Raw genomic sequence first — 25,334 nt, 5'->3', positions numbered from 1 at the left:
GGGGCGTTTGGGAATAGGTTACAAATAATGCAGGCCTGTGTTCTGATTTCCACAGCTTCGTTGTTTGGAGACGCATTTGATGAGTGAACATTCAAAGGCTCGAGGAACATGCCAGAGAGCACAGAGCACCTGCCCATGACAGCAGAGTGAGCGCTAAATGAAACGAGAGAACATTTTGACTGCCGTCACGTTGTGTCCAACGACAAGGCTTGGCACCAAATGCAATTCTGAAAATACCGGACTGACTAAAACGTTCCTTTGCAGATGAACTTGTAAACAGAAGGGGGGCTTTAAATCAAGGAGGACTAATCATGGAAGCAGGAGTACAAGTTTTATTTGGACTGAAGCCTAAAGGCCAAACAAGTGGACCCTATGCAGGCAATATTTGGTCTCGTCCAGAGGAAGAGACTGTGGGATTTCACTGTTTCGTGGCAGTAAGTCAGAGGCAGTCCTGGTGCCTCTGTTTTTGGGGCACCACTTTTTTTTCTCGTGCACTGATGATAGGATCCTGCTTTGCACACTCTCCTCGTTCCTGGCTCCTTTCTACAGTTTCAGCTTTCTTGTTTACTTTTGTTTCTTTCTAGGTGAATCTGTTTTGGAAGTCCTTTTTCCAGGACAAGGTGGAAAAGAAGTGGACAGTGGTGCATAGTGAGGGGAGTAAGGCAGGACTAGATGGCGGTTCCAATGGTGCCTTTAAGTCTTTGGTCATTTAGAGGCTCCTTGCCCAAGGTTGGTCCCTCTTTCCTCTGTGTGCCCAGAGGGAGGATCAGCTTATCTCTGGAGGAAAAAGGAACTTAAGTACATATTTATGCTAAGATAGGAGGAAAAAAATATATTGATTCCTCTTGGGGGAATTCAATTTTTATTCCTTCATTCCTTCCTTCATTCATTCATTCATTCCTCCCTCCCTCCCTCTTGGGAGAATTTTACAGTTTTACAGAGACAGAGGCAGGGTGCGGATTAGCATTTAAATCTAAAGGAATATTACCTAATGAAAAAAGAAAACTAAAAACCTTCTTAAGTAGGAAATCACATCACAAAGTCTGCTTTTGTCTGTGAGGGTTACAAGGACCTGAGACCAACTTGCCCAGACTTTTCTACTCCGTCTCTCCTGGATTTAACATGTTCCTTTCTCTCCCAATATTGAAGATCCCTACATATCTCTGACTATTTTACCTGAAATTTCTTATACTTTCATATAAGCTCATTGACTCTTATTTTTTCACATCAATTTCATCTTGAGCCCATGTGAGGGGACTCAGCCCTGAGTTAACCCTAAAGTGAACCAGTGGTTTGATAAATCCAGTGGGCATTTGTTAACTGACACACTAGAACTCTCCGCAGCGTGCAATGTCATTGTCTCCTCCCCCTATCTTGAAACACACTCTGTTCTTGGCTTCTGTGATGCATCTGGCTTTGCTTCTGAGCTCTCCTTTTCTGTGTGTGTGTGTGTGTGTGTGTGTGTGTGTGTGTGTGTGTGAGAGAGAGAGAGACAGAGACAGAGATAGAGACAGAGAGACAGAGAGATCCTTCTCCTTTCCCTGATTTTTAAATGCTAAAGTTCCTCACGAATCAGCCCTCAGTACCATGATGCTCTAATTCCCTACTTTCTGCCTTATGCACATCTTTAATTTCACCTACCACGTAAAAGCTCATAATTTCCAAGTGAGTACCAACCTCTCCCCCGAGCTCCAGGCCTGCCCAACCGGTCTCAAGGGCAACTCATCTATAACCTGAACAAAAATCAATTCACTAGCACTGCCCCCCCGCCCCCCTGCCCAAACCTGGCCACCATTCAGACTTTCTGCCTTGGAGAACGCCCCTGTCTTCCTCTGACCGCCAGACGCCAAATTGCGCTGGCCTGACCTTGCTCCCCTTGAGCACCAACATCTACATCCGTGCAGAGACCTCCTGGCTTTGCCATCTGACTACCTCTCAAATGCTTTTCTCTATTCACCCAGCCCTCATTCAAGTCCTGTCCACAATCAGCTTTTCCCTGCAAAATACTCTGCTGGTTCTCTCTGCTTTCACTTCACAGTCTTCCAACCCCAGAGGAAAGGATGTTCAATTAGCAGGTCACCCAACTCATCTCTTCTGGTAACTTACAAGCCTGGAGTGATTTTCCTAAATCCTTAACACCCGATCTTAGACTTTCTCGGTCCCAGCCTGATTGCACTTTGATTCCTTGAATATGCACTCTGTGCATACCCATCTAGAAGGTTTGCAGATGCTATTTGTCTAGCTGCAATGCGCTCTGCATTTACTTGCCCAGCGAATACTAATTATTGCCTAACCAGCTAATTCATTAGAATTCAGCTCAAATCTAGATAAAATGTCACCTCCTCTGGGAAGCTCTCCCAGAACCATTAACGTGTGTCTCTCTCCCTCATGGCACCACACGCATCATGAAGGCAAGGAGCATGCCTGTTGTATTCACCGCTGTATATGCAGCATTTTGTAGGAACCCAGAAAGTGTTGAATAAAATGCATGCATATGACAAAGTGAACGAACACAGCAAAGGCAGGTACGTGAGGAGCTGCGGACTCATCGCAGGGCCTTCGAATCTATATTCGTATCAAGGGATGTTGTAGATTAAAACACATGACTGGACACTCATTTGTAGCTTTGTATAAATTTCACCATGAGAAAGAGTCCCTCACGGAGAACGAAACTGAGAAGCCTCAACTTAGATCATAAATAAACGCATTTACGAATCTACATTCTTCGAGCTGTCAGAGCAGCAAGATCCTTAGTATTAGAAAATAGGCTTCCTACTTAGTCTGCACATTGTGAAACACAGCGCCTGAGTCATCATTAAGTGAATTTCGAAGTGTTTATTAAACGAATATGTATTCTCACAGGGAAATAACGCATACCTTTCATCACGAATGCTACTTTCCGCTCTAAATAAGCCTTAATGATGCTTAACTTTGATCTGCTGTTGTCTCTTCTAATGTCTTTGTGATTACAACTTCATATTTTAGAAAGAGAAGCCCTTAGTGGATAATTAGCAGCAATCAAGAAAAGCTTAAACATGCCATAAAGGTAAAGATTCTGTCAAGAATAATTTTCTTTGTCGGTAATTTATGTGGTGAGAGGGGCTGAAGGCATATATCCAGCAGCAGGAAAGTTCGAAGAACCATTTCACGAGAACATTGCTCTCAAGCCAACCTTTCTAGACCAGCCACCCACACCGGATGAGAGGAGTGTTTCTGAAAAGGATGGTTTGTACATTTTGTGTAGGAGTCCGCCACTGAAGCCTGATTATGCTAACAGCTAATTAAGTTCTAAACATCTCAACTGCATCTATCTTTATAGTCAGGCCTTTTTTTTTTTTTTCTTCCTCCTTTTATCCAAATAGTCATAGTCGATGAGACAATACCAACAGTAAGTTCACAGGGATAAATACTGTGATCATTTCAGTCGGATTTTAAGAAATACTACCCTCATCTTCGGTGAATTCGGCAAAATCACGGAGACTCGCCGGCAGAGCCAATCAACACCTCGGTTCTCAACAGTATAGATTTTGTGATCTATATAGAAATTTAGAGGCATTACAAGAATGATCCAGGGAATTGAGACCAATTAGAGCGTGTGCCTAGTCCCTGAAGTGGCAAACCTTAGAAGCTCCTTAAATATGAGATGAAGGCACAATACACTTAAGGGGAAGAAATTGAATAAAGAGACAACAGTGTTAACACAGATAGACATTTAAACTTGTTAGTTCAACTAAAAAGCTCTGCCTTGGGAATAATTCACAGTTTACCTCCAAGAGAGAGGACACCTAGTTAAAATGATACTTTCAACCTTAGAAATCTTCAGATATTATTGATTTTTTCCCATTTTTCAAATAATATTAAGGAATGTGGGTTATGCATTCATTTGGATTTAGTATTAATTGAACTAGAAAACTTTAACCTCTCCTAGTCAACTTATATTCAAGAATAATAACTAATTTATAGTCTATCAAATTTATGGTTCAAGTAATATTTTGAGCCACTTAGATGCAACTAGTCATTTGCTGTTCCTCTTTGTTCTTCAATCATAATTGAACTTTCTTTTAGCCAAATGTTGCTATTTTTTATTTATTTTTTTTAATGTTTATTTATTCTTGAGAGAGACATAGAGCAAGACCATGAGCAGGGGAAGGGCAGAGTGAGAGAGGGAGACACAGAATCCCAAGCAGGCTCCAGGCTCTGAGCTGTCAGCACGGAGCCCAACGCGGGGCTGAAGCTCACGGACTGTGAGATCATCACCTGAGCCGAAGTTGGACGTTTAACCAACTGAGCCACCCAGGCGCCCCTAAATGTTGCTATTTTTATCAAAATGGTATTTACAGATATTTTCCAGGCTAGGTGAAATTTCATGACATTCTACCGAAGTGAGAGCAGTTTGTCCACATACGAGTAAAGAGTTCCTGGCCAGGTAAAGTTAGTTTTATGTAATCAATATGCAATAATTATCTATAAATCAAGCCATTTATCAAAAGCACTAGGATATACTTCCAGTGATTAATTCCACCAACAGTAACATTCCCTTTACAGCCCTTTATCATTCACAAGGCACTTCTACATACTCCTATCAATTAACTCACAGAAACACCATTTCAAAAGTAAGATGAGGCCATCAAGAGGCAGTGTAACTGGACCAAGACCAGGTGGTTGGAAACGACAAAGGGGGGAAGCAAAGCCCGAGGCTGTGGCCCCACGTTCAGGGTACTCTTCACACAGAATCTGTTCCAGTGAGAAGTATGGTCACCCTTCCTGGCCTGTAACTGTCAGATCTGAACGTTGCCGTATTTGTTTTCCCTGTTGCCTTTGGTTGAAGCACGTGTGAATGACCTCACAGATGCCCAGAGTTCATGAGATGCAAACACAGTCATCTTTATAGAGCCAGGAGGACGCTGGGAAGGATACAGCTAAGTCAAGGCGCTTTCCCATTACTGACCCATTTCAAGCCTGTGACCAGACTCAACTTTGGGTCAACAGGACTTACGCAAAAACTTTCATTAAAGAACCTAACATTTAGCCGAAACAGAAATAGACCATAGAATGCTTTAGTTCAAAAGAGGTATGGGGCGCCTAGGTGGCTCAGTCGGTTAAACGTCCAGCTTCAGCTCTGGTTATGATCTCGCGGTTTGTGAGTTTGAGCCTTGTGTTGGGCTCTGTGCTGACAGCTCAGAGCTGGGAGCCTACTTCGGATTCTGTGTCTCCCTCTCTCTCTGCCCTCCCCCACTTGCAGTCTGCCCCCCCTCTCAAAAATAAATAAACATTAAAAAAATAAAATAAAATCGGGGCACCTGGGTGGCGCAGTCGGTTAAGTGTCTGACTTCAGCCAGGTCACGATCTCGCGGTCCGTGAGTTCGAGCCCCGCGTCAGGCTCTGGGCTGATGGCTCGGAGCCTGGAACCTGTTTCCGATTCTGTGTCTCCCTCTCTCTCTGACCCTCCCCCGTTCATGCTCTGTCTCTCTCTGTCCCAAAAATAAATAAAAAACGTTGAAAAAAAAAAGTAAAAAAAATAAAAGAGGTCTGACTTTTTCTAGTAACTGCAAAAATACGTACACAGTTGCTCATGTAGATTTTAGATAAATTTTCAAGATTACCAGCCATTATATATATACAAAAGGTGTATTATACGACACATATTTATATGGAATGACCCATGGTAATCTTAATCGACTATATATACTCAAGAAAAATATGCTAACATAAATTATAAAGATGAATTTTTATATAGCAAATGTTCCTCTAAGGATAAAGTCCAATAATAACCAGGGAATTTTATAACTTTTAAAACTGATAGGGTAGCTTAAATGCCCCCCTCTGCCATCTCAGTAGGATTAGTGCTAATACCAGAAGCTAAACTTAGCATTAATATGTATTTTGACCGAGTATAGGAAAAAACCCCAGAAAATTAATATGTACCACCCACAGTACAGGCAATCCGGTGACTGTGTGCAGTTTGGCGTTAAAACTACCTAGTGCGATTCCTGAGCAAATCTTGGCAAAGGCACGGCTGCCATTTGACCTCCGGATGTGTGTGTCTGTGTCCCTCCAAAGAGCGGAGGAAACAGAAGCAACCATATGGGGAAGAAATTGTGAATATATTGACAGCTTTGAAGATAATAGAATTTTATCAGTCAAAATGAATTACAGTAGTTATTTTTTTTTCATTCTAGACCAAAGTTTTAATCTTCCTAGATTCTCAAGGCAAAAGCAATTAAATTTTTTTTTTTTTGGCTTTTGAGGTTACTACAAAACCAACCAAATTCTGCCCCTGAACTATCTCTTTACTGATAAATTTTTGTCAGTTTAATCCTTCAGGTGTCCTGTGTGATATCACTACTAAATTGCTTTCACTTGAATTAGTTTGGTGGGGGGGGGGGGGCAGAAGAGGGGAGACTTATAAAGATTGCCATTTTGTAAAAGAAACCTAGATTTTTTTTGTCAGAAAAAGCCAATCTCAAATAATTTCAAATCTTTGTCAAACAAGTTAAGGGTTTTTTTAATTTTCATTTTAATTTTTAAAAATTTACATCCAAATCAGTTAGCATCTAGTGTAACAATTTCAGAAGTAGATCCCTTAGCGCCCCTTCCCCATTTAGCTCATCCCCCCCTCCCCACAACCCCTCCAGCAACCCTCAGTTTGTTCTCCATATTTATGAGTCTCTTCTGTTTTGTCCCCCTCCCCGTTTTTATACTATTTTTGTTTCCCTTCCCTTATGTTCATCTGTTTTGTCTCTTAAAGTCGTCATAGAAGTGAGGTCATAGGATTTTTGTCTTTCTCTGACTGACTCATTTCACTTAGCATAATACCCTCCAGTTCCATCCAGGTAGCTGCAAATGGCAAGATCTCACTCAAAAAAGTTAAAGGTTTAAAGTGGATACAATTGGATTTATGTCAGTAGATACAAAAAGGATAATTAATGGGATATGTACTATCTCCGATCATTCTGGTAACTTAGTGCCTCGGCAGTTCAAGAGAAAGCAACAGAGCAACAGGGTATTTGCAACCGGAAATACTTCAGCTTTGTTATTTCCCCTACAGTTTCACAAACAACTGTTGCGCACTGTGGCCGCCATTCATCCATCAAGTATTTTCAGTGGGAGAAATAATGTTTGCATTCAATTATTTACAGGGGGTTTTAAACTTACCATTTTTCCCTTGTGGAGATGATCTTGCTCCCCAAATTAAGATTTCATGTTTAAGAAGAGACTTACTGAGGAAGCATCCTATGTAGTAACTACCTTGAAATTTGCCAGTTCCCCCCTCTGAAGCAAGTGATTTCTTCTGTCAGAGTGCTGGGATTTGTTACGTCCAACAAAATTGTTAATCTTCTATTTATTCAAAATCAACTTTGAAAAATCAAGACTAAAGTCAAAGGAATAAAAAAATATCACTTACTTTGCTTTAGCTTCTGCGTCCTCATAGGCTTTATTAGACACGTCATCCAGCCCTCCAATCAAATGCTTGAAAGAGCTGTAAGGAAAAACACAGTCATCAGGATAAATGCTCTGCAGAGTCCTAACAATGACTACCTCGTCAATGATACATTGAAACAATCTAAAAGGATCTAACTAAAAATGAAGTCAAACATTTAAACCAGATAAGTCATTAAGAAACATATCAGATAATGATAGTGTCTCTGACAACGGTGACCTATTCCATCGTGTTTACCTCCGTGGTTCCCAGCACCTAGAACTGGACCTGGTGAAAGGAGATATTCAAAGAACGGCTGGAATAAAATCTGTGACACACAAAAGGACACAGGTCACAAAGTGGGTCAACTTTACTAGGGATTATGACAAGATCTACCAATTATGGAATGCCTACTGCATGCCTACTGTGGGCACTCTTCTTTCAATTATCACGAACATATATTGATTCCAGGTCTACAACACACCGTAAAAGACAAACATTATTATCTCCACGTGACAAAACTGTAAACTAATCTTCAAAGGCAAAATACATATGCAGAAGACAGGCACACGACAGAGGAGAATGATAGGAGAGTCAACTCGTTTTGGACGGATGAAGATACTGACTTTAGGATCAACCAGGAAGGGTCATACACCTGGGCAAACCCAATCTATCCCATAGCCTACATGGACCTAGAACTGTGTTCAGACTTTATATAATGAAGTCCCATCTATTATAGGTCTACAACATAAAATATTACTGGGCCAGCACAAAAGGAAAACACACACACACACATACACACACACACACACACACACACACACACACACACACACACACACACAAGAATTACCCTTGAAAATTACCGAATGCAACCAGATACCAGAACTCTTATGTGCACTACCTTCTGGCAAGCAGTGAACTGAACAGAGGAACAAAAGGAAAATCTACATTCAAAGTGCTCACATAATAATCAAGGCCCTCACTTACATGGTGCTTATATGCTGGCTACCATTGCATGCATTTTACATGTAGTAACACACACTTTAATCGTTACAGCAACCCTGTGAGTCAGGATTACCTCCACTGCATAGATGAGCATCCAAAGGCATGAGAGGTTATGAAACTGACCTGAAGTCGTACAGCCCAGCAGCGTGAAGGCTGGTAGGGAAGGAGGCCACCATTCCCCCTCATACCCTCAAGACCTACACTGCGGCTTCCGGCCAAATCACTGTGCCTTCACGACAACCATAAAAGCCCCAGCGACGTCTAGCCTACGCATGGAGAATGGCAAAGAGCTGTAAGGAATTACATTTTAATTTTAAACCTCTAGAATCTCAGTGCACAGAAAAAGCTTCGTGTGAGTATCAAATAATAAAATATGCCTGGTCAGGTCCTGAAACATAGGGTATTTGTTGATTTAAAGTTAAACATTGCTTAACCACTTTGACACACACTGGTTTTTGTTTTTGTTTTTATGAAAAATGTGTAAAGAGAGACTTGACTCTTCCTTGGAGGCTGGCCAAAAGGAGACAGGGCGGGTACGACATCAGTCCTGTGGGTAATGATCTCATCTTGGGGGCAGGGTAAGTGGAATGCTGAGCTAAAACATGAAGTATTTCTAATACAAAAAGGGACCAAAAGGAAGAGACAGAAGACTAAGGAATCAAGAACCACAGAGCATCAAGTTTTCTGAGGTGAACTGCATTAATGAATGTCAAATGAATGGAGGCTGCCAAAGGCGATGGTCCTTATACAACTTTCCAAAGACATATAATTAGTGATAAAATAAATGATAAATAATAATCCCCTGCGGGGCTGGTTCAATATCTGCAAAACAATTAATGTGACTCATCACATCAATAAAAGAAAGGACAAGAACCATAGAATCCTCTCGAAAGATGCAGAGAAAGCATGTGACAAAATATAGCATCCTTTCTTGATAAAACCCTCAAGAAAATAGGGATAGAAGGAGCATACCTTGAGATCATAAAAGCCATATATGAACGACCCAACGCTAATATCATCCTCAATGGGGAAAACCTGAGAGCTTTTCCCCTAAGGTCAGGAACGAGACAGGGAATATTCACTCTCACCGCTGTTATTCAACATAGTATTGGAAGTCTTAGGCTCTGCAATCAGACAACACAAAGAAATAAAAGGCATCCTAATTGTCCAGGAGGAGGTCAAACTTTCACTTTTGCAGGTGACATGATACTCTATATGGAAAACCCAAAAGATTCCACCAAAAAAACTGCTAGAATTGATCCATGAATTCAGCAAAGTTGCAGGATATAAAATCAACGCACAGAAATCGGTTGCATTCCTATGCACCAACAATGAAGTGACAGAAAGAGAAATCAAGGAATCAATCCCACTTACAGTTGCACAAAAAAACCCATAAAATAACTAGGAATATATCTAACCAAAGAGGTGAAAAATCTATACGCTGAAAACTATAGAAAGCTTATGAAAGAAATTGAAAAAGACACACTAAAAATGGAAAAAGATTCCATGCTCCTGGATAGGAAGAACAAATATTGCTAAAATGTTGATACTACCAAAAGAAATCTACATATTCAATGCAATCCCTATCAAAATAACACCAGCATTCTTCACAGAGATAGAACAAACAATCCTCAAATTTGTATGGAACCAGAAAAGACCTCAAATAGCCAAAGCGATCTTGAAAAAGAAACCAAAGCAGGAGGCATCACAATCCCAGACTTCAAGCTATACTACAAAGCTTTCATCATCAAGACAGTATGGTACTGGCACAAGAACAGACACTCAGATCAATGGGACAGAATAGAGAACCCAGAAATGGACCCACAAACGTATGGCCAACTCATCTTTGACAAAGCAGGAAAGAATATCCCATGGAATAAAGACTGTCTTTTCAGCAAGTGGTGCTGGGAAAACTGGACAGCATCATGCAGAAGAATGAATCTGGACCGCTTTCTTACACCATACACAAAAATAAACTCATAATGGATGAAAGACCTCAATGTAAGACAGGAAGCCGTCAAAATCCTCGAGGAGAAAGCAGGCAAAAACCTCCTTGATCGTGGCCGTTGCAACTTCTTAACACATCTCCAGAGGCAAGGGAAACAAAAGCAAAAATCAGCTACTGGGACCTCATCAAAATAAAAAGCTTCTGCACAGAGAAGGAAACAATCAGCAAAACTAAAAGGCAACTGACAAAATGGGAGAAGATATTTGCAAATGACAGATCAGATAAAGGATTAGTATCCAAAATCTACAAAGAATTTATCAAACACAACACCCAAAAAACAAATAATCCAGTGAAGAAATGGGCCAAAGACATAAATAGACACTTCTCCAAAGAAGACATCCAGATGGCCAATCGACACATGAAAAAATGCTCAACATCACTCATCATCTGGGAAATACACATCAAAACCACAATTAGATACCACCTCACACTTGTAAGAATGGCTCACATTAACAACTCAGGCAACAACAGATGTTGGTGAAGATGCAGAGAAAGAGGATCTCTTTTGCATCGTTGGTGGGAATGCAAGCTGGTGCAGCCACTCTGGAAACCAGTATGGAGGGTCCTCAAAAAACTAAAAATAGAACTACCCTGTGACCCAGCAATTGCACTACTAGGCATTTATCCACGGGATACAGGTGTGCTGTTTCGAAGGGACACATGCACCCCCATGTTTATAACAGCACTATCAACAATAGCCAAAGTATGGAAAGAGCCCAAATGTCCATCGATGGATGAATGGATAAAGAAAATGTGGTGTGTGTATATATATGTATGTATGGTGTACATACATACATATACATACATACATACACATACATAATGGAATATTACTCGGCATCAAAAAGAATGAAATCTTGCCATTTGCAACTACATGGATGGAACTGGAGGGTATTATGCTAAGTGAAATGAGTCAGTCAGAGAAAGACAAAAATCCTATGACTTCACTCCTATGAGGACTTTAAGAGACAAAACAGATGAACGTAAGGGAAGGGAAACAAAAATACTATAAAAACAGGGAGAGGGACAAAACAAAAGAGACTCATAAATATGGACAACAAACTGAGGGTTACTGGAGGGGTTGTGACAGGGGGGATGGGCTAAATGGGTCAGGGGCACTAAGGGATCTACTCCTGAAATCATTGTTGCACTAGATGCTAACTAATTGGATGTAAATTTAAAAATAAATAAATAATAATAATCCCCATAGTGGAGATCAGTGTTCAAATACGATTTCTGCCATTGTTCTTTAAATGGTAGAGTTTCCCACCTTCCCATAGAACGTCTCAGTCATTGCCAAGGGAAACTCCCTATGTGAGATGGGTTTAAGATTGTAAAGTAAAGGGGTGCCTGGGTGGCTTAGTCAATTGACTGTCTGACTTCCGATCTGGTCATGACCTCATGGTTTATGGGTTCGAGCCTGGTATCAGGCTCTGGGCTGACAGCTCGGAGCCTGGAGCCTGGTTTGGATTCTGTGTCTCCTTCTCTCTCTGCCCGTCCCCCACTTGCACTCTGCCACTCTGTGCCTCTCAAAAATGAATAACCGTATAAAAAATTAAAAAAAAAATTGTAATGTGAAAGACAGTATTTATTTTATTGTGAAAAAAATCAATAACATCTGGTTGATATTCTGTTTTTAGAGATAATGTAAGATTTAAGCACAGAGAGTTAAAAGTTTCTTGTTCAAGATGACTCCAATTCTGCAGCACATCTGGGACTAAAATCTGCATTCCCTCATTCCCACTCCTTCCTCTACAATACGTAGATATTTTTTTTTTTTTTTTTTTAAATTTTTTTTTTCAACATTTTTTAATTTTTATTTTTGGGACAGAGAGAGACAGAGCATGAACGGGGGAGGGGCAGAGAGAGAGGGAGACACAGAATCGGAAACAGGCTCCAGGCTCCGAGCCATCAGCCCAGAGCCCGACGCGGGGCTCGAACTCACAGACCGCGAGATCGTGACCTGGCTGAAGTCGGACGCTTAACCGACTGCGCCACCCAGGCGCCCCAACAATACGTAGATATTTTTAATATAACTAAATCCAAAACATTGTGAAAAGGCACTGACAGAGAGGAAACAAAGAGCACACTGTGGTAAAACCGAAGAGGAACAGCCTGTATGGGAGCTTTTCAAATACACTCCGACTGTGTTCTTAACATGTTTGACACGCAGAGTAATTTGGGGAGTTCAAATAGCTAAAAAAAAATTCTTCCTCCTCCTATTGATTTCACCTAAATATGTCTTACACAGGATAGGATATGATGAAAAATTTAGAGGGTGAATGGGTGGCAATTACGGTAAGGATGAAGTCCTTTATAACTGAAGAAAACCTATCCACCCCACTAGGGTTGGTTAAAACTATGCAGATCGCTTTTCGAAAAGGCAGTTTCAAATTCCTATTCGCAGAGTATACAAACGTAAAATCCTCCAACTGGCGAAGCTCTACAGAAAGCATCTAATCACAGGAATGAGTTTAAAAGTAAGTGGAGCCTGATTGAAAAAAAAAACACATTTAGACTGGTTACGAGCTCTTTAGAGCCATTTTTGTTAAATCTTAGTCATATCCAATGACAAGTGTCACATTTGAAAAGAATGAATAAAAGTGGTATTTCCAGAGTGACTTTTTGGTGTAAGTTTTAAGAGGCCTTGATTTAAAGTACTAATTTTCTAGGTGGTGCTAATGATTCAATATTTATTATCTTTTTTTTTACCACTAGATTAGAAAAAATGAAGGGAATAACATCAATTTACAAAGGCCCCTAACTTGATCAACAGGAATTTACTTCTGAAATAAACTCCCTCTAATTAAAGAAAATCCTTTTCATTTAAAATGTAATCAATTTTTTACTATAGAAAACTTTTAAGAACTGTGAGAAGAAATTAAGAAGGCATCGGATTTCTCTATCCACAAATAACTAACGGGAATATCTTTACGTATTTCTTTTCACTGTCTTTTTTTTTCTGCAGTGCTCTACTGTTGTCTATTATAGGGTTGTAATCATAAAGCAACTGTGATTTATGTTGATTCCTACCTTCATATGAGGGCTGAAGTGTATCCTTTTATTTTTAAAAACTCATAAACAGTAGTTTCACAAAGAGTAGGTCATTGTATGTACCTACTGTGTAGAGTACCTACTAATCCATGGCAGACACCAACACACGCACACTTACATGCGCACACACACACACGCACACACACACACTTACACAGACAGATGAAGAAGTGTGGCAACTGTGTACAAAAACATTTATATTTATACTCTCTATTACAGGTTAGACATATGGAATTTCTTTTCAAAATAAAATATCCAGGACAATCATCTTGGCTTTGAAATTGGAACCATATGTCCTTTGGAAATCATCTTTATTTAGAGAGCAATCCTGGCCAAGTAACATTTTTTTGAAACACAGAACAAAGGCTTCCTGCTAATATTCTAAGTGTTCTCCAACAGTAAGCCCAACATTATGCTTCTCTAAAAGTTTAAGAAAATGTGCCCTCTTCAAGCTGTATTAGTAAGTTCCAAGTGGTTGTCTCTGTCTGTGTATCCCTGCACTCATCAACGAATATTTTAAGAATCTTGATAAGCTTAATTGACGGTGTTACAGAATTTATTATTCCTGATGCAAGCATGAATGTTGCATTTTTTTCTTCCTTCTCACAGATTTTCTAAAGGAACACCTGCCATGTTTGTGGACCCACATCAAAGAGACATTTGGAAAATATTACTATAGGCATCGGACACCTTTTTAAATATTTACTTGGGTCTTGTGACATTTCTTGGCTACTAAGGGAGAGGACTTTTGCTGTTTTATTAAGAAATTATAATGCAATGGTTTAAAAAGTTTAACAACAACTCTAGTCTCTAGGAGACTAGAGAACAAAGTTTGTTTATAAACAAACTCACAATTTGTGTATGAGTTATATCTTAGCCTTGTGCAATAAAAGAGCCAATTTCACATACATTCTAGACATAATTCCAGAATAAACGAAGAAGACGTTAATGAGCAATGGACTTTTATTCAGGGTATTTCAACAACAAAACTTACTGCATGTTGAGGCAGTATTAGTGAGAATCCAATTTTCATGAGGCTTGACAATATTTTAAGGGGGTGGACAAAACGTTATGAGGTGAGAACACAGAAGTAGCAAGAGCAAATGGAAAATGCCTTTTATGTTTAATGCTGGTATTTCCAACATTCTTGCGATGAAGGAGTGGAAAAGAAAGAAGACAGAAAAAGGGAGGAAAGGAGGAGGAAAGGAGGAGGAAAAGAGGGATTGAAAGAAAGGAGGAAGAAGGGAAGGGAGAGGAGAGAAGGAGGAAGCAGAAATGCTCCTTCCACACCGAGAATGGTATTTATAGAAATTCTCCTTCAGAAATATCATAAAAGCCTAGGTTTCTTATTCTAGGAAATTTGTCTGTTTCAGAACATGATAGTGACAGTAACTCAGTGGGTAATAATTTCAGTTATTAAGATGCTTTCATTATTAAGCCAAAACATCCTTTTGAACACAGCTGATTACTCAGTGGTGTATCTAAAAAGTGTGTAATTTTGCTCTTTGGTTGCGATATGATGAGACTTCATCTAGAGAGAAACGGGCTATTATGTTATTAGAAGAGTGGTCTGGATACCAGGGGTGAGCATTGTCATGTTGCTCAAAAATGACAGCATTTATATTTCACTTTACAGTTTACAAAGCACTTTCTCTAATAATAAATTACGTATGCATTCAATAATACCTATTAATCGATCTAGTCGTCATGATCTTTTCTCCTCTATTCCACCAAATTGCTCAGAGATCTTGTCTAAAAGTGCTTAAAATCATTTTTTTTTCAAATTCAAAACAGGGTGGGAGAAAATCTCCAAACATATTTATAACAGATATTCTTGTTTATATCTTTAAGTAAGATGGTATTCTATTCTTAACAGTTAAAGATGATGAGTCAAAATGAGCCAAGAGTAACATCTTAAACCCGGAACTATTACAAATACTTCACCAGTGCTAAGCAAAATATTTTTTAAGCATTATCTGAACTCTTGACAAAGCTTTCTTAGTTTGAATAGCATATATGATTACAGCCCATTAGACTTCCGTAATTTGAATCTTGCCTAAATCCTTAAAAGTATATTTATAGAAAATACGAAGTTAGCATTTCAAATTACTTGGGACATTTGCTACTTAGCTAAGTCCAAGATATCAGAAGCATTCTTTCATTTCTTTGGTATGTTTATGAAGAAAATCTGTTAGTTCCCTTTGTGGCTTCAAATGAAGGCTCTTTGTTACTTATGTTTGATTCTTTTATTTTTTAACTACCACAGTCATAATTATCAATGGCTTATCTTATCAAGTACCATCTGAATATATGTTTCCTTAGAGGGGAAAAGGAGCCCCAAGTTCAATAAAACCAATGAACACTCATATCCTTCCAATTATCGATCCACATCCATCCATCCATCTATCCAACCATCTGCCCACCCACCTATCCTTTCCTTCATCAATTCAGACACACTTATGTGTTTGTGCCATGCCATCTGTAAGGAATAATTCAAGCAACTGTGGTTATGCAACATGAATAAAATGCACCTTAAAGAAATTTATAGCTTTGTATTATAGAGAAGAAATATAACACAAGATGGGAGGGGAAGAGTGGTTGAATGCTATCAGAAGGAAGGCTCTAGTATCTATACAAAGAACGTTATCTATTCAAAAAACATTATGGCAGTAACTTCAGAGAAAGCAGTTACACTTTTATGAGCAAACAGTTTTCTTATCAATTTTTTTATTCTGCCTATATGTTTCTATTTGTAGGAGAAAAATCACACACACCAAAGTGTTAGACATTTGCGTCTGTCTTTCCTTTGTCACAATAATCCTTATATATCATGGGGATTATTCATTAAGGAAAACTGATTACAAATACACATTTAATTTAAACCATTAACTGATTATAATTATAAGCTTTAAAGGAATCAAAAGTTGAAGATAATTCAAAGTGGCCTAATTACCACAGAAATCAAAAGTTAAGAATTGATTTCACAAACTCTGCTAATTCATTTACTATGATTTTTCAGCAACAAAAATCCATGTAGTGTTAACCACATTTTGTGTCTCATATGTCTGTATGGTTAGTTTTTTCCAGGGCAGAGCCTTGATGAGCCTGACTAGGCTTATTACATTAGTCAACTGACACAGACTAACTTGAATTTTAATACTTGCTTTTTTTTTCCTCATCCTAATGGTAATACATTGAAATTTTGAAAGGCACTAAACAACTCCAAAGAATAAAATATAACTTGTAATTCTACAGCCTTGAGAACACTCATATTTGGGCATGAATTTTCCTAGACATTTTAAAATTCTATTTCAGAGTCATAACTGTATTGTTTTAGTACTTACTTGACTTTAGGCGATGCCTGCGCTTACATAATAAGCAACTTAATGGTCAAACGAAAAAAAATAACAGTGTAGGACATCGTTGATGATGTAGAAACATACCATAGGGATTAATGAAATGTCTCAATCTCATTTATTTGTTTATTGAGTAATTGTACTGTTGAAACATTTGCAAGAGTTTCTGGCATAAGGTATTATTTCTTACTCTTTTCCAATTTGAATCTGTAACTGTTAAGGATATGTCCCACCTTAATAAAGAATGTAATAAAAGAAAAACTGTGTTTTAAAAGTTTTATTTTGAGATATTTCCCCCTAAACCACTTTGATAATGTAAATATTCCATCTTAACTAGTTATATACAAGATTCCTGTAATATTTTATCCTTATCTAAGCATGATTGAATTCCGGAATCTTTTGTAGATAAAGTATGACTGGTAAACTGTACTGGTCTGAGAAGAGATTAGTAGTGAAGTTTAGAACATTTTTCTAAATTTGGAAAATTTGATAGCAATTGGCCACTGAGATATCCAAGATCAGTGGACTCACATTTTTTTAACAGAGCGTAAACCTGTTTAATTATTACCAAATTCATGAGGTGAGAAACATTTGGTACAAACTGCGTACAATTCATATACAGAAGGGCGATGTTAAATGTCTGATATTTTAAGATTAGTTTGCTAATTGTAGCCCCAAATGCATAAAATCCAGAATCTATTTCTTTCATTAAAAGATAATTTAAGTTGAACCCTAACTTTACAGGATAAATGGACAGAACTGGGTGTTAACGAAGGATTCATGAAACTAGAACATCATTTGTTCCATTTTGGGTAAAAAATAAAAATGAACACCCCAAGTGTGTTGAAACTGTCTTAAACACAACTGCTTCATTTCCAACCAGACATCTCTTTGAGATGGGTTTCTCTGCTCGGAGCGTATTAGACAAAACACAAGTTTCTTTTTTTTTTTTTTTTTTTTTAATTTTTTATTTATTTTTGAGACAGAGAGAGACAGAGCATGAACAAGGGAGGGGCAGAGAGAGAGGGAGACACAGAATCTGAAACAGGCTCCAGGCTCTGAGCTGTCAGCACAGAGCCTGACGCGGGGCTCGAACCCACGGACCGTGAGATCATGACCTGAGCCGAAGTCGGACGCTTAACCGACCGAGCCACCCAGGCGCCCCAAAACACAAGTTTCAATACACATCGTTCTCTACAAATAGCATTTCCATCCAGCCAGTCTAGACTAGAAAAGTCACCAAGGAAGAAACAGGTACATGTGGCACATTAGGAACAGATATTGACATACACACTGTTCTTTAAAAGCGTAAGTACTGTAGTTCGAGCGGAGAACTGCTACATTACTCATCAACTTTGCCCCTGTTATGACTGCCAATCACCATAACAACCATTCTCCTTATTGCTCATACACACACTTTCAATGACACACTTTCAGTGCGATAAACCTGTGTGATTCTTTCTTTGCGTGGCGGCGTTAACTTTGGTCTGATATTTTTATCGAAACATAATTTTATGTATGTTCGATCTAATAGTTTTTCAAAGCAGACATTATGCCTTTTTCCCTTTTATTTTTCTAGTAACCCACTGATACTTTATCTTACGAAAGCATCTCTCATGATGAATCGGAAATTAAAACAAAAGTGGTCCCGAGCGTAGGTCCTTGGAGAACCACCGTCTGACTCACCCCTCTCGCCTCCTCTCTTACATGCCCTTTTCTGAATCCTACCCGGTGGCTGTGTTTGCCCTTTTAGAGCACTTATTGCAAAGTTCTGGATGTGGCAGATTTCTGGTCACTCCCCTTGATTAGGTACTGAGCCCTTTGATGTCCAGGTTCTCTTTTCTTTTTTTTTAAACCATGTATCTCTGGTACCAGTAAAGCATCTGCACAGAATACATTCAATTAAATGTTTTATTGAAGAAATTAATGCAGGTGTTATTGATTTCTGTAACACATCAAGGGATTCCCTAGTTCTGGAATTGAATCGCCCTATATGTAATGAATTTTTTTTCCTGAAATAGAGAAATACATTCTACGTATTTTTAGAGGGAAGTTAGAGTAAATGACATGTTAAAGAATTTAGAGCTACAAATAATATATGTTAACATACTAACACAACTGCAATATAAAATATTTATAAAAAGCACAGGGGGGCGCCTGGGTGGCGCAGTCGGTTAAGCGTCCGACTTCAGCCAGGTCACGATCTCGCGGTCTGTGAGTTCGAGCCCCGCGTCAGGCTCTGGGCCGATGGCTCGGAGTCTGGGGCCTGTTTCCGATTCTGTGTCTCCCTCTCTCTCTCTGCCCCTCCCCCGTTCATGCTCTGTCTCTCTCTGTCCCAAAAATAAATAAAAAACGTTGAAAAAAAAAATAAAAAAAATAAAAAGCACAGGTACATAAACAATAGAAAACATGACAGCGTAACACGGTGAAATCAAGGACGATGCCATTTCCACCACCCAAAGAACTCTATCATGCATGGCAAGGAAAGCAAGTCAAAACAATCACATGCTCTGGGCGTCTCCCGGTTCACTCCAGCTAGTGTGGAAAGCGGCCCCAGGGAAATAGGAATGAGCTTCTCTGGGTAATGAAGCCTCCTCTCCACCAGGCCCAGTGACCCTACCTTATCTGTCATGTTTCGGAGGGTGTCGCTACTGTGGGAGAGCTGGGGTCTCACAGCCTCTGTTTTCTCTTCTGGATAACCTTCCTTATTCTTTCCAGGACTTACTCTAGATCAGGGGTCAACACATTTCTGCCTGCAGACCAAATACGGCCCGAATACCTCTTTGGTAAGTAACGTTTTAGTGGAACATGGCCACACTCATTCTTTCATATACTGTCCATGGCTGCTTTTACATATAACAGCAGAGTTGACTAGTTGTAATGGGGAAAGAGTGGCCTGCGTAACTGAAAAGATTGACTCTTGGCTCTTTACAGAGAGTTTGTTCTAGATCGTCGTTTTTCCTTCATGCCGCCACCCCACATAAAATCCAACACTAAATGTTATAATTCTACCTTCAATAATCTGAAATACATCCCCTTTTCTCTATAATCCCTTTGGTCCCTACCACCACTCTCTCCTTGGAAATTACTGTAATGGCCCATTTCCTTACGCGGTAGGCAGGGCCATCTTTTAAACACATAAATTAGATCGGGTCTCTCTCCTCTCTGACCTCTCTGCCTGATCTCTCCTATTATACTTCCTCTGACCTTAGAATACATCAATCTTGCATCTGCCCCAGGGCCTTTATCTTCTGCCTGGATCATTCTTTCTCTAGATTTTGCATGGCTTTTTCTTAATGCCATTCAGGTCTCAAATTAAGTGTGTCCTCTTCAGAGGGGTCTTCTCTGACCAACAAACGGAAAGTAAAAAGCCCAGATCCTCACTGCCATGACTCTGTGTCATTTAACCCATTTTGTTTTAATCCTAGAGTTTATCACTTGCTAAACACTTGATTCGTTAAATATGTGTTGTCTTTCTCACACTAGAATTTTCATGAGATCAGGGACCTGGTCTATCTTATTTATCAGTTACTCTTTAAGAACGAGAATATTGCCTGATGTAAAATAGAACAATAGAAATTTGAAGTGAATTAGTGGATAGATGGATTCATTCATTCATGGTGTTGACCAGAAGGCAAAGAGTTAAGTCTCCTGAAGCAAAGTTTTATTAAAATTCATGGTTTATGAGTTGAAAGTCCGGTGTCCGTGTGCCTCTTGGAACATCCACCTACACGAATAATAAATTTTTAGCACAAAAGTGTAGTTACAGTGAACTCCTTATCTAAATTTTGGATCCTGATGAAGACATACATTGGTATAAATATGAGCGAGGTGGTTTGAAACACTTAGCAATTTATCAGGGAATTACATATAGGACATTAAATGAGGGTAATTATTTTAGATGGTAATGAAATTTATACCCATGAATCCCAACTGCAATTAAAGTGCAAGAAAGGATTAAAAAATGCAGCACAACTTTCATTTTCAATTAAAAACAGAAGAAATTAGAATCAAATCTCATGTGATAGTTTTGCCTTTTAGGTTAGAGAGGAAAAGTATGGTTCTAAGTATAGAATGTCCTAAAACACCAAATTCATAAATTTCATTCTCCTTTAAAAAATATCTGCCAAGTATGCTTAAATCAGACAGTCCATGCAATGGACAGATTTCCTGTGCCTTACCAATTATTTTAAGTATGTGTTAAAAAGTCTCTTTGCTTCCCTATATCACATACATACTAACAGAAACAGACATCATTCATTACTCTTTCTGCCATGGACACTCTGGGCCAAAATACCACTGTTTTGACCTGAGAACCAAAGATCATATTTCTTATGTATCTAATAATTTCATTAAAACAATCCATTTGGCTCAATGGAAACAAAATATGAATAACTAAATAATTTAACTACTCTCATAATGCAGTAGATTCTCCAAGACAATTTTGATGTCCATTTTCTCAATAAGAATATGCAAACTAATGTTCATTTTTCTTCCAGATTCTCCTGTTTTCAAAGCAGAATCTATGCTAACAGTGGATATTTTATCTATCAAATATTTTCAAACATCCTCTTAGAAATTATTTACAAATTATAAATCCACAGAATTGACAGAAAGCTTACCAAAACTGTCTAAAACTAAATAGGGTACACTTATTAAAAGCAATAAAAATCCATAGCTGATATATTTTAGTTTATACAGTTGTATCAATTATGTCAGTTACCAGTTACAACAATTCTCTCTTTTATAATGGGCTAGTTAATGGACATGGGAACATAAAATACTCTGAAAGTCATTAAAATGTTTTCTTTCATTAAATTGTTCTTAAGTAAATTGAAAATGACATGTTAATACAGCCCAATAAATCTCTCTCAAAGTATCTTTACAGTATGCTTACATTATTTCTGCCTTGAATGCTTTGGAAACAAAGACAATGCTGGTTCCTAGCTTAACAATTTTACAAAAAACAGTGTGTCCGTGGACTTTGTATTTTGGCTATCATTACGGGACTGGAAAAGAAAAAAAAAAAAACAAAAAACACTTAACAAGAAAAAAAAATCATTAGAAGCTAAGAGATAAATATATCCTTTAATGTCACAAATGAACGCTTAGAGAATCTAGTAATAACAAAAATAACAAGCAAAATCTAACGTTTATTTATTTTTGAGAGAGAAAAAGAGACAGAGTAGGAGCAGGGGAGGGGTAGAGAGAGAGGGAGACACAGAATCCGAAGCAGGCTCCACAGGCTCCGAGCTGTGAGCACAGAGCCCGACTCGGGGCTCGAACTCACAAGCTGTGAGATCGTGACCTGAGCTGAAGTCAGACACTCAACCACCTGAGCCACCCAGGCACCCCTGTACTAACTATTTTACAGGAATTTCCTTGTCTGGCAGATAAAGCAAATGGGTAAGTTGCCAACTGGATAAGTTTGTGCAGAGGCAACCAGACTCTAGTACCTATAATCTTAACTGTCACTCACATGGTCGGTCTCTCTCGATACAGAAAGTGGAAGCCAGCTGGTTACTGGCTGGGGTTAGGATTGGGTGCCACACATCTGCCGTCTCTCCTGTCCGTCCTTCATGGTCAATCCAATTCTTTAAAAGAAATATTGTTCTATTTTTCAAGGTCATCTTATTTCTTCAATTGCACTCTATCTATGGAAGTTTCGATTCGGAAGCAGAGGAGTCAACCACGGCTGTGACCACAAGATAGTACAGGCGGGTGGCCTAAGCAACAGAAATCTGCTTCTTTCCCAGTTCCCTGGGTGGGGGGTCCAAGACCAAGGGGCCACGGGGGTGGTTTCTGGTGAAGCCTTTCCTCCTGTCCGACACACAGGCCTTCTCCCTGTGTGCTCAGGAACCCTCCCTCTCCGTGTGTGCACCCCACCGATGTCCCTGCCTCCTACCCCGGGGACGCCAGTCCTTTGAGATCAGGGCCCCACCCTCTAACACCCTTGGAAAGGCCCCGTCTCCAAATACGGTCGCAGGAGGGGGTGCGGCCTGCGACATGTGGATTTGGGGAAGGTGATTCCGTTCAGGAAGAACTAGGAGAAAGGGTTGTGATTTCTGAGAAGTTCCGAAAAAGTTAATTTCTTGGTTTCCATTGGCTTCCCTGGCCCTGAAGTACGGTGACACGGTCATCGCATTTCCTCCCAGGGAAATGGACCCAACTTCTTCCGAAAGCAACCCCCTGCTTGACTGCCTCGACCGCAAACCCCATCTCTCTCTTCCAGACTCCAGTGCCTCCAGTAACATTCCCTATCGTGTCACCGTCCCCTTGAGACTTTGCCTTCCTGCCAGCCTATGAGGAAGATGGCCTCTCCAACCCTAAAACACTTCATGACCAAACGCACAGTTGGGATGAACTGCGTTTCCTGTCTCTTGGTGTCCTTCTTCATGGATGTTATCAAGCCCTGGCGACCTGACGCTCTAGTCCCATTTTACTCTTATTACAGCTCTTCTCTCAAGCCCATCACTAATCCACTGTTGACCCCAGGGGTGGTCTCCTTCCAGTCCCAGCCTCACTGACCTCCCTGAGATCCCCACCCTGCTGGATGGCTGTTCTGGGAGTAGCCTTGAGATAGAAACTGTGTTGACACACTGAACCGTCCTGTTCTGTTCCAATCCCTGATGCTTCACTCTGGATCCTCCTCCTCCCCCTCCTCTCTCCTCCTCCTCCTCCTCCTCTCCCTTCCCTTCCTCCCCCTCCCCCTCTTCCCCCCTCCTTCTTTTCCTCCTACTCCCCCTCCCCTCCCTCCTCCCCTTCCCTTCCCCTCTCTGTCCTTCTCCCTTCCCTTCCTCCTCTTCTCCCTCCCCTCCCCCTCCCCCCTTCCTCCTCTTCCTCCCCTTCCCCCCTACTCCTTCCCCTCCCCCTCCGCTGTCTCTCCTCCTCCTTCTTCTGTCTGTCCTCCTCTTCTCCCTTCCCTTCCTCCTCCTCTCCCTCCCCCTTCTTTTCCTCTTCTCCCTCCCCTCCCCCTCCTCCCTTCTTCCTCCCCCTCCTCCTTCTCTTCCTCCTCCCCTTCCCCTCCTACTCCTCTCTCTCCCTCTCCCCCTCCTCCTCCCCCTCCGTGCTACTTCTCAGTGTGTTGCACACATACCTCTCCCTCCACCATCCCTTACAGGTAAGTACCACCCAACCTGTGTCCTCTGCCTGCTTTTCCCTCCCAACTGATTGACTTACTTTCCTGAAATAGTTCCTGCCTACAGGTTCAGTCTTGTTTTTCGCCCGCATCATCTCAAGGAACCTCACAAGGGCTCTGTGAGGAGAGTACCATGACCCTTACCGTGTAGGAGGTTCACAGCAGGTTTACCGAGACTCTGTGCTTCTGACATTGGGATCAGACCATTCTCCACCGGAGGGCGGTGCTGGGCAGCGGAGGATACTTAGCAACGTCCCTCACCTCTGTCCACCTGATCCCCTTAGAAAACCCACCTGTGACATTAAAATATGTCTCCAGACTTTGTCAAGGCCTCCATTGGGGAGCAAGAGACAAGAGGTAAGGCTTAGAGGGTTAGGTAACCTGCCTGAGACCACTGAGCTAGAAGTAGTCAAGCTGGGATTTGACGGTCGGATCTGCACTGGACCCTAGTTCTCACACAATACGCTAATTACCCTTTCCTCAAGCTGGCTCAGGAGACAGCATTAATCGGAAGACTTGAGCTGGCCTCCTAACAGCAGTGAGGATCCCAGGCTGACGGCCGTCAAGTCTGCACCTCTTTCCTTGAACGTTCCAGATCCACACCGAGATGCCTCCCTGTGCACAGTGTGCCCTGTGTCTCTCCCCAGTCCCTCAAACTCCGCTCCGCCATCGCCGCGTTAACCACCTTCCGTGGGACTCGCTGCTCCAAAAACCGCCTCCCGGAACCCAACTGTCATTCGACCAGCAACGCAGGCCAGGCATCTTGGTGTTGCGGGTGCCTCTTCCCTTTGATTCAAGCCCGTCACGTCTGTCTTCGTAACCTGTCCTGACTTGGTCCCTCCTTGTCATCTCTGCTCCCAGTGCCTCATTCAGGCGATCGACATTCTGTCATACGTCAGAAGCAATATTTGGTATCTCTACCTCAATCTCTCCCACTTTACTCTTAGAAAGAGGCCCTTAATGGAATCTAGCTTGCCAGCTGACACTCGATTTGCTGGCATAAAAGCACCAGCATAAAAAAGGTGTAACACAGATCTACTGTGTGGCTCTGAGAAAGTCACTGAGCCACTACGACCCTTAGTTTTCTTTTCTAGACTTGTTTTTAATGTCCTCTTTTCCCATAGGGATGTAGTGTGGTGGGATCGAGATAAAATAGTAAAACAAAGGCATATCGAGACGCTCAGAAATTCATGTAATAACTTCTCTCAACACTTTTCCTTCTTCCCCACCAATGACCACAACCTGCATCATCTACAAATGGGAGCCTTCTTATGTCATAGTTTTGAGCTTTTAATTTAACTGGTCACTTGGATGATTTCCACACTTCCCTGTCCACTCTTCCTTTCCAGG

The 25,334-nt window shown here is 40.5% G+C and overlaps 1 protein-coding gene across 5 annotated transcripts in view; it reads right to left on the bottom strand.

Annotated features, from left to right (window-relative positions):
- The window catches only part of PRKG1 (protein kinase cGMP-dependent 1), a 1,269,228-nt gene that overhangs the window by 109,534 nt on the left and 1,134,360 nt on the right, over positions 1-25,334 (bottom strand). For all 5 annotated transcript variants that reach the window (XM_058698343.1, XM_058698342.1, XM_058698344.1 and 2 more), the window contains one exon: positions 7,406-7,480. In XM_058698343.1, coding sequence (XP_058554326.1) covers positions 7,406-7,480 — 75 coding nt within the window. The remainder of the gene's footprint in view (positions 1-7,405; positions 7,481-25,334) is intronic.

This window comes from Neofelis nebulosa, chromosome 13 (assembly GCF_028018385.1).
Source record: "Neofelis nebulosa isolate mNeoNeb1 chromosome 13, mNeoNeb1.pri, whole genome shotgun sequence".
Taxonomy (NCBI): Eukaryota; Metazoa; Chordata; class Mammalia; order Carnivora; family Felidae; genus Neofelis; species Neofelis nebulosa.
Note: the sequence above shows the minus strand (reverse complement) of the source record. Positions and strands in the feature narration are given on the sequence as shown.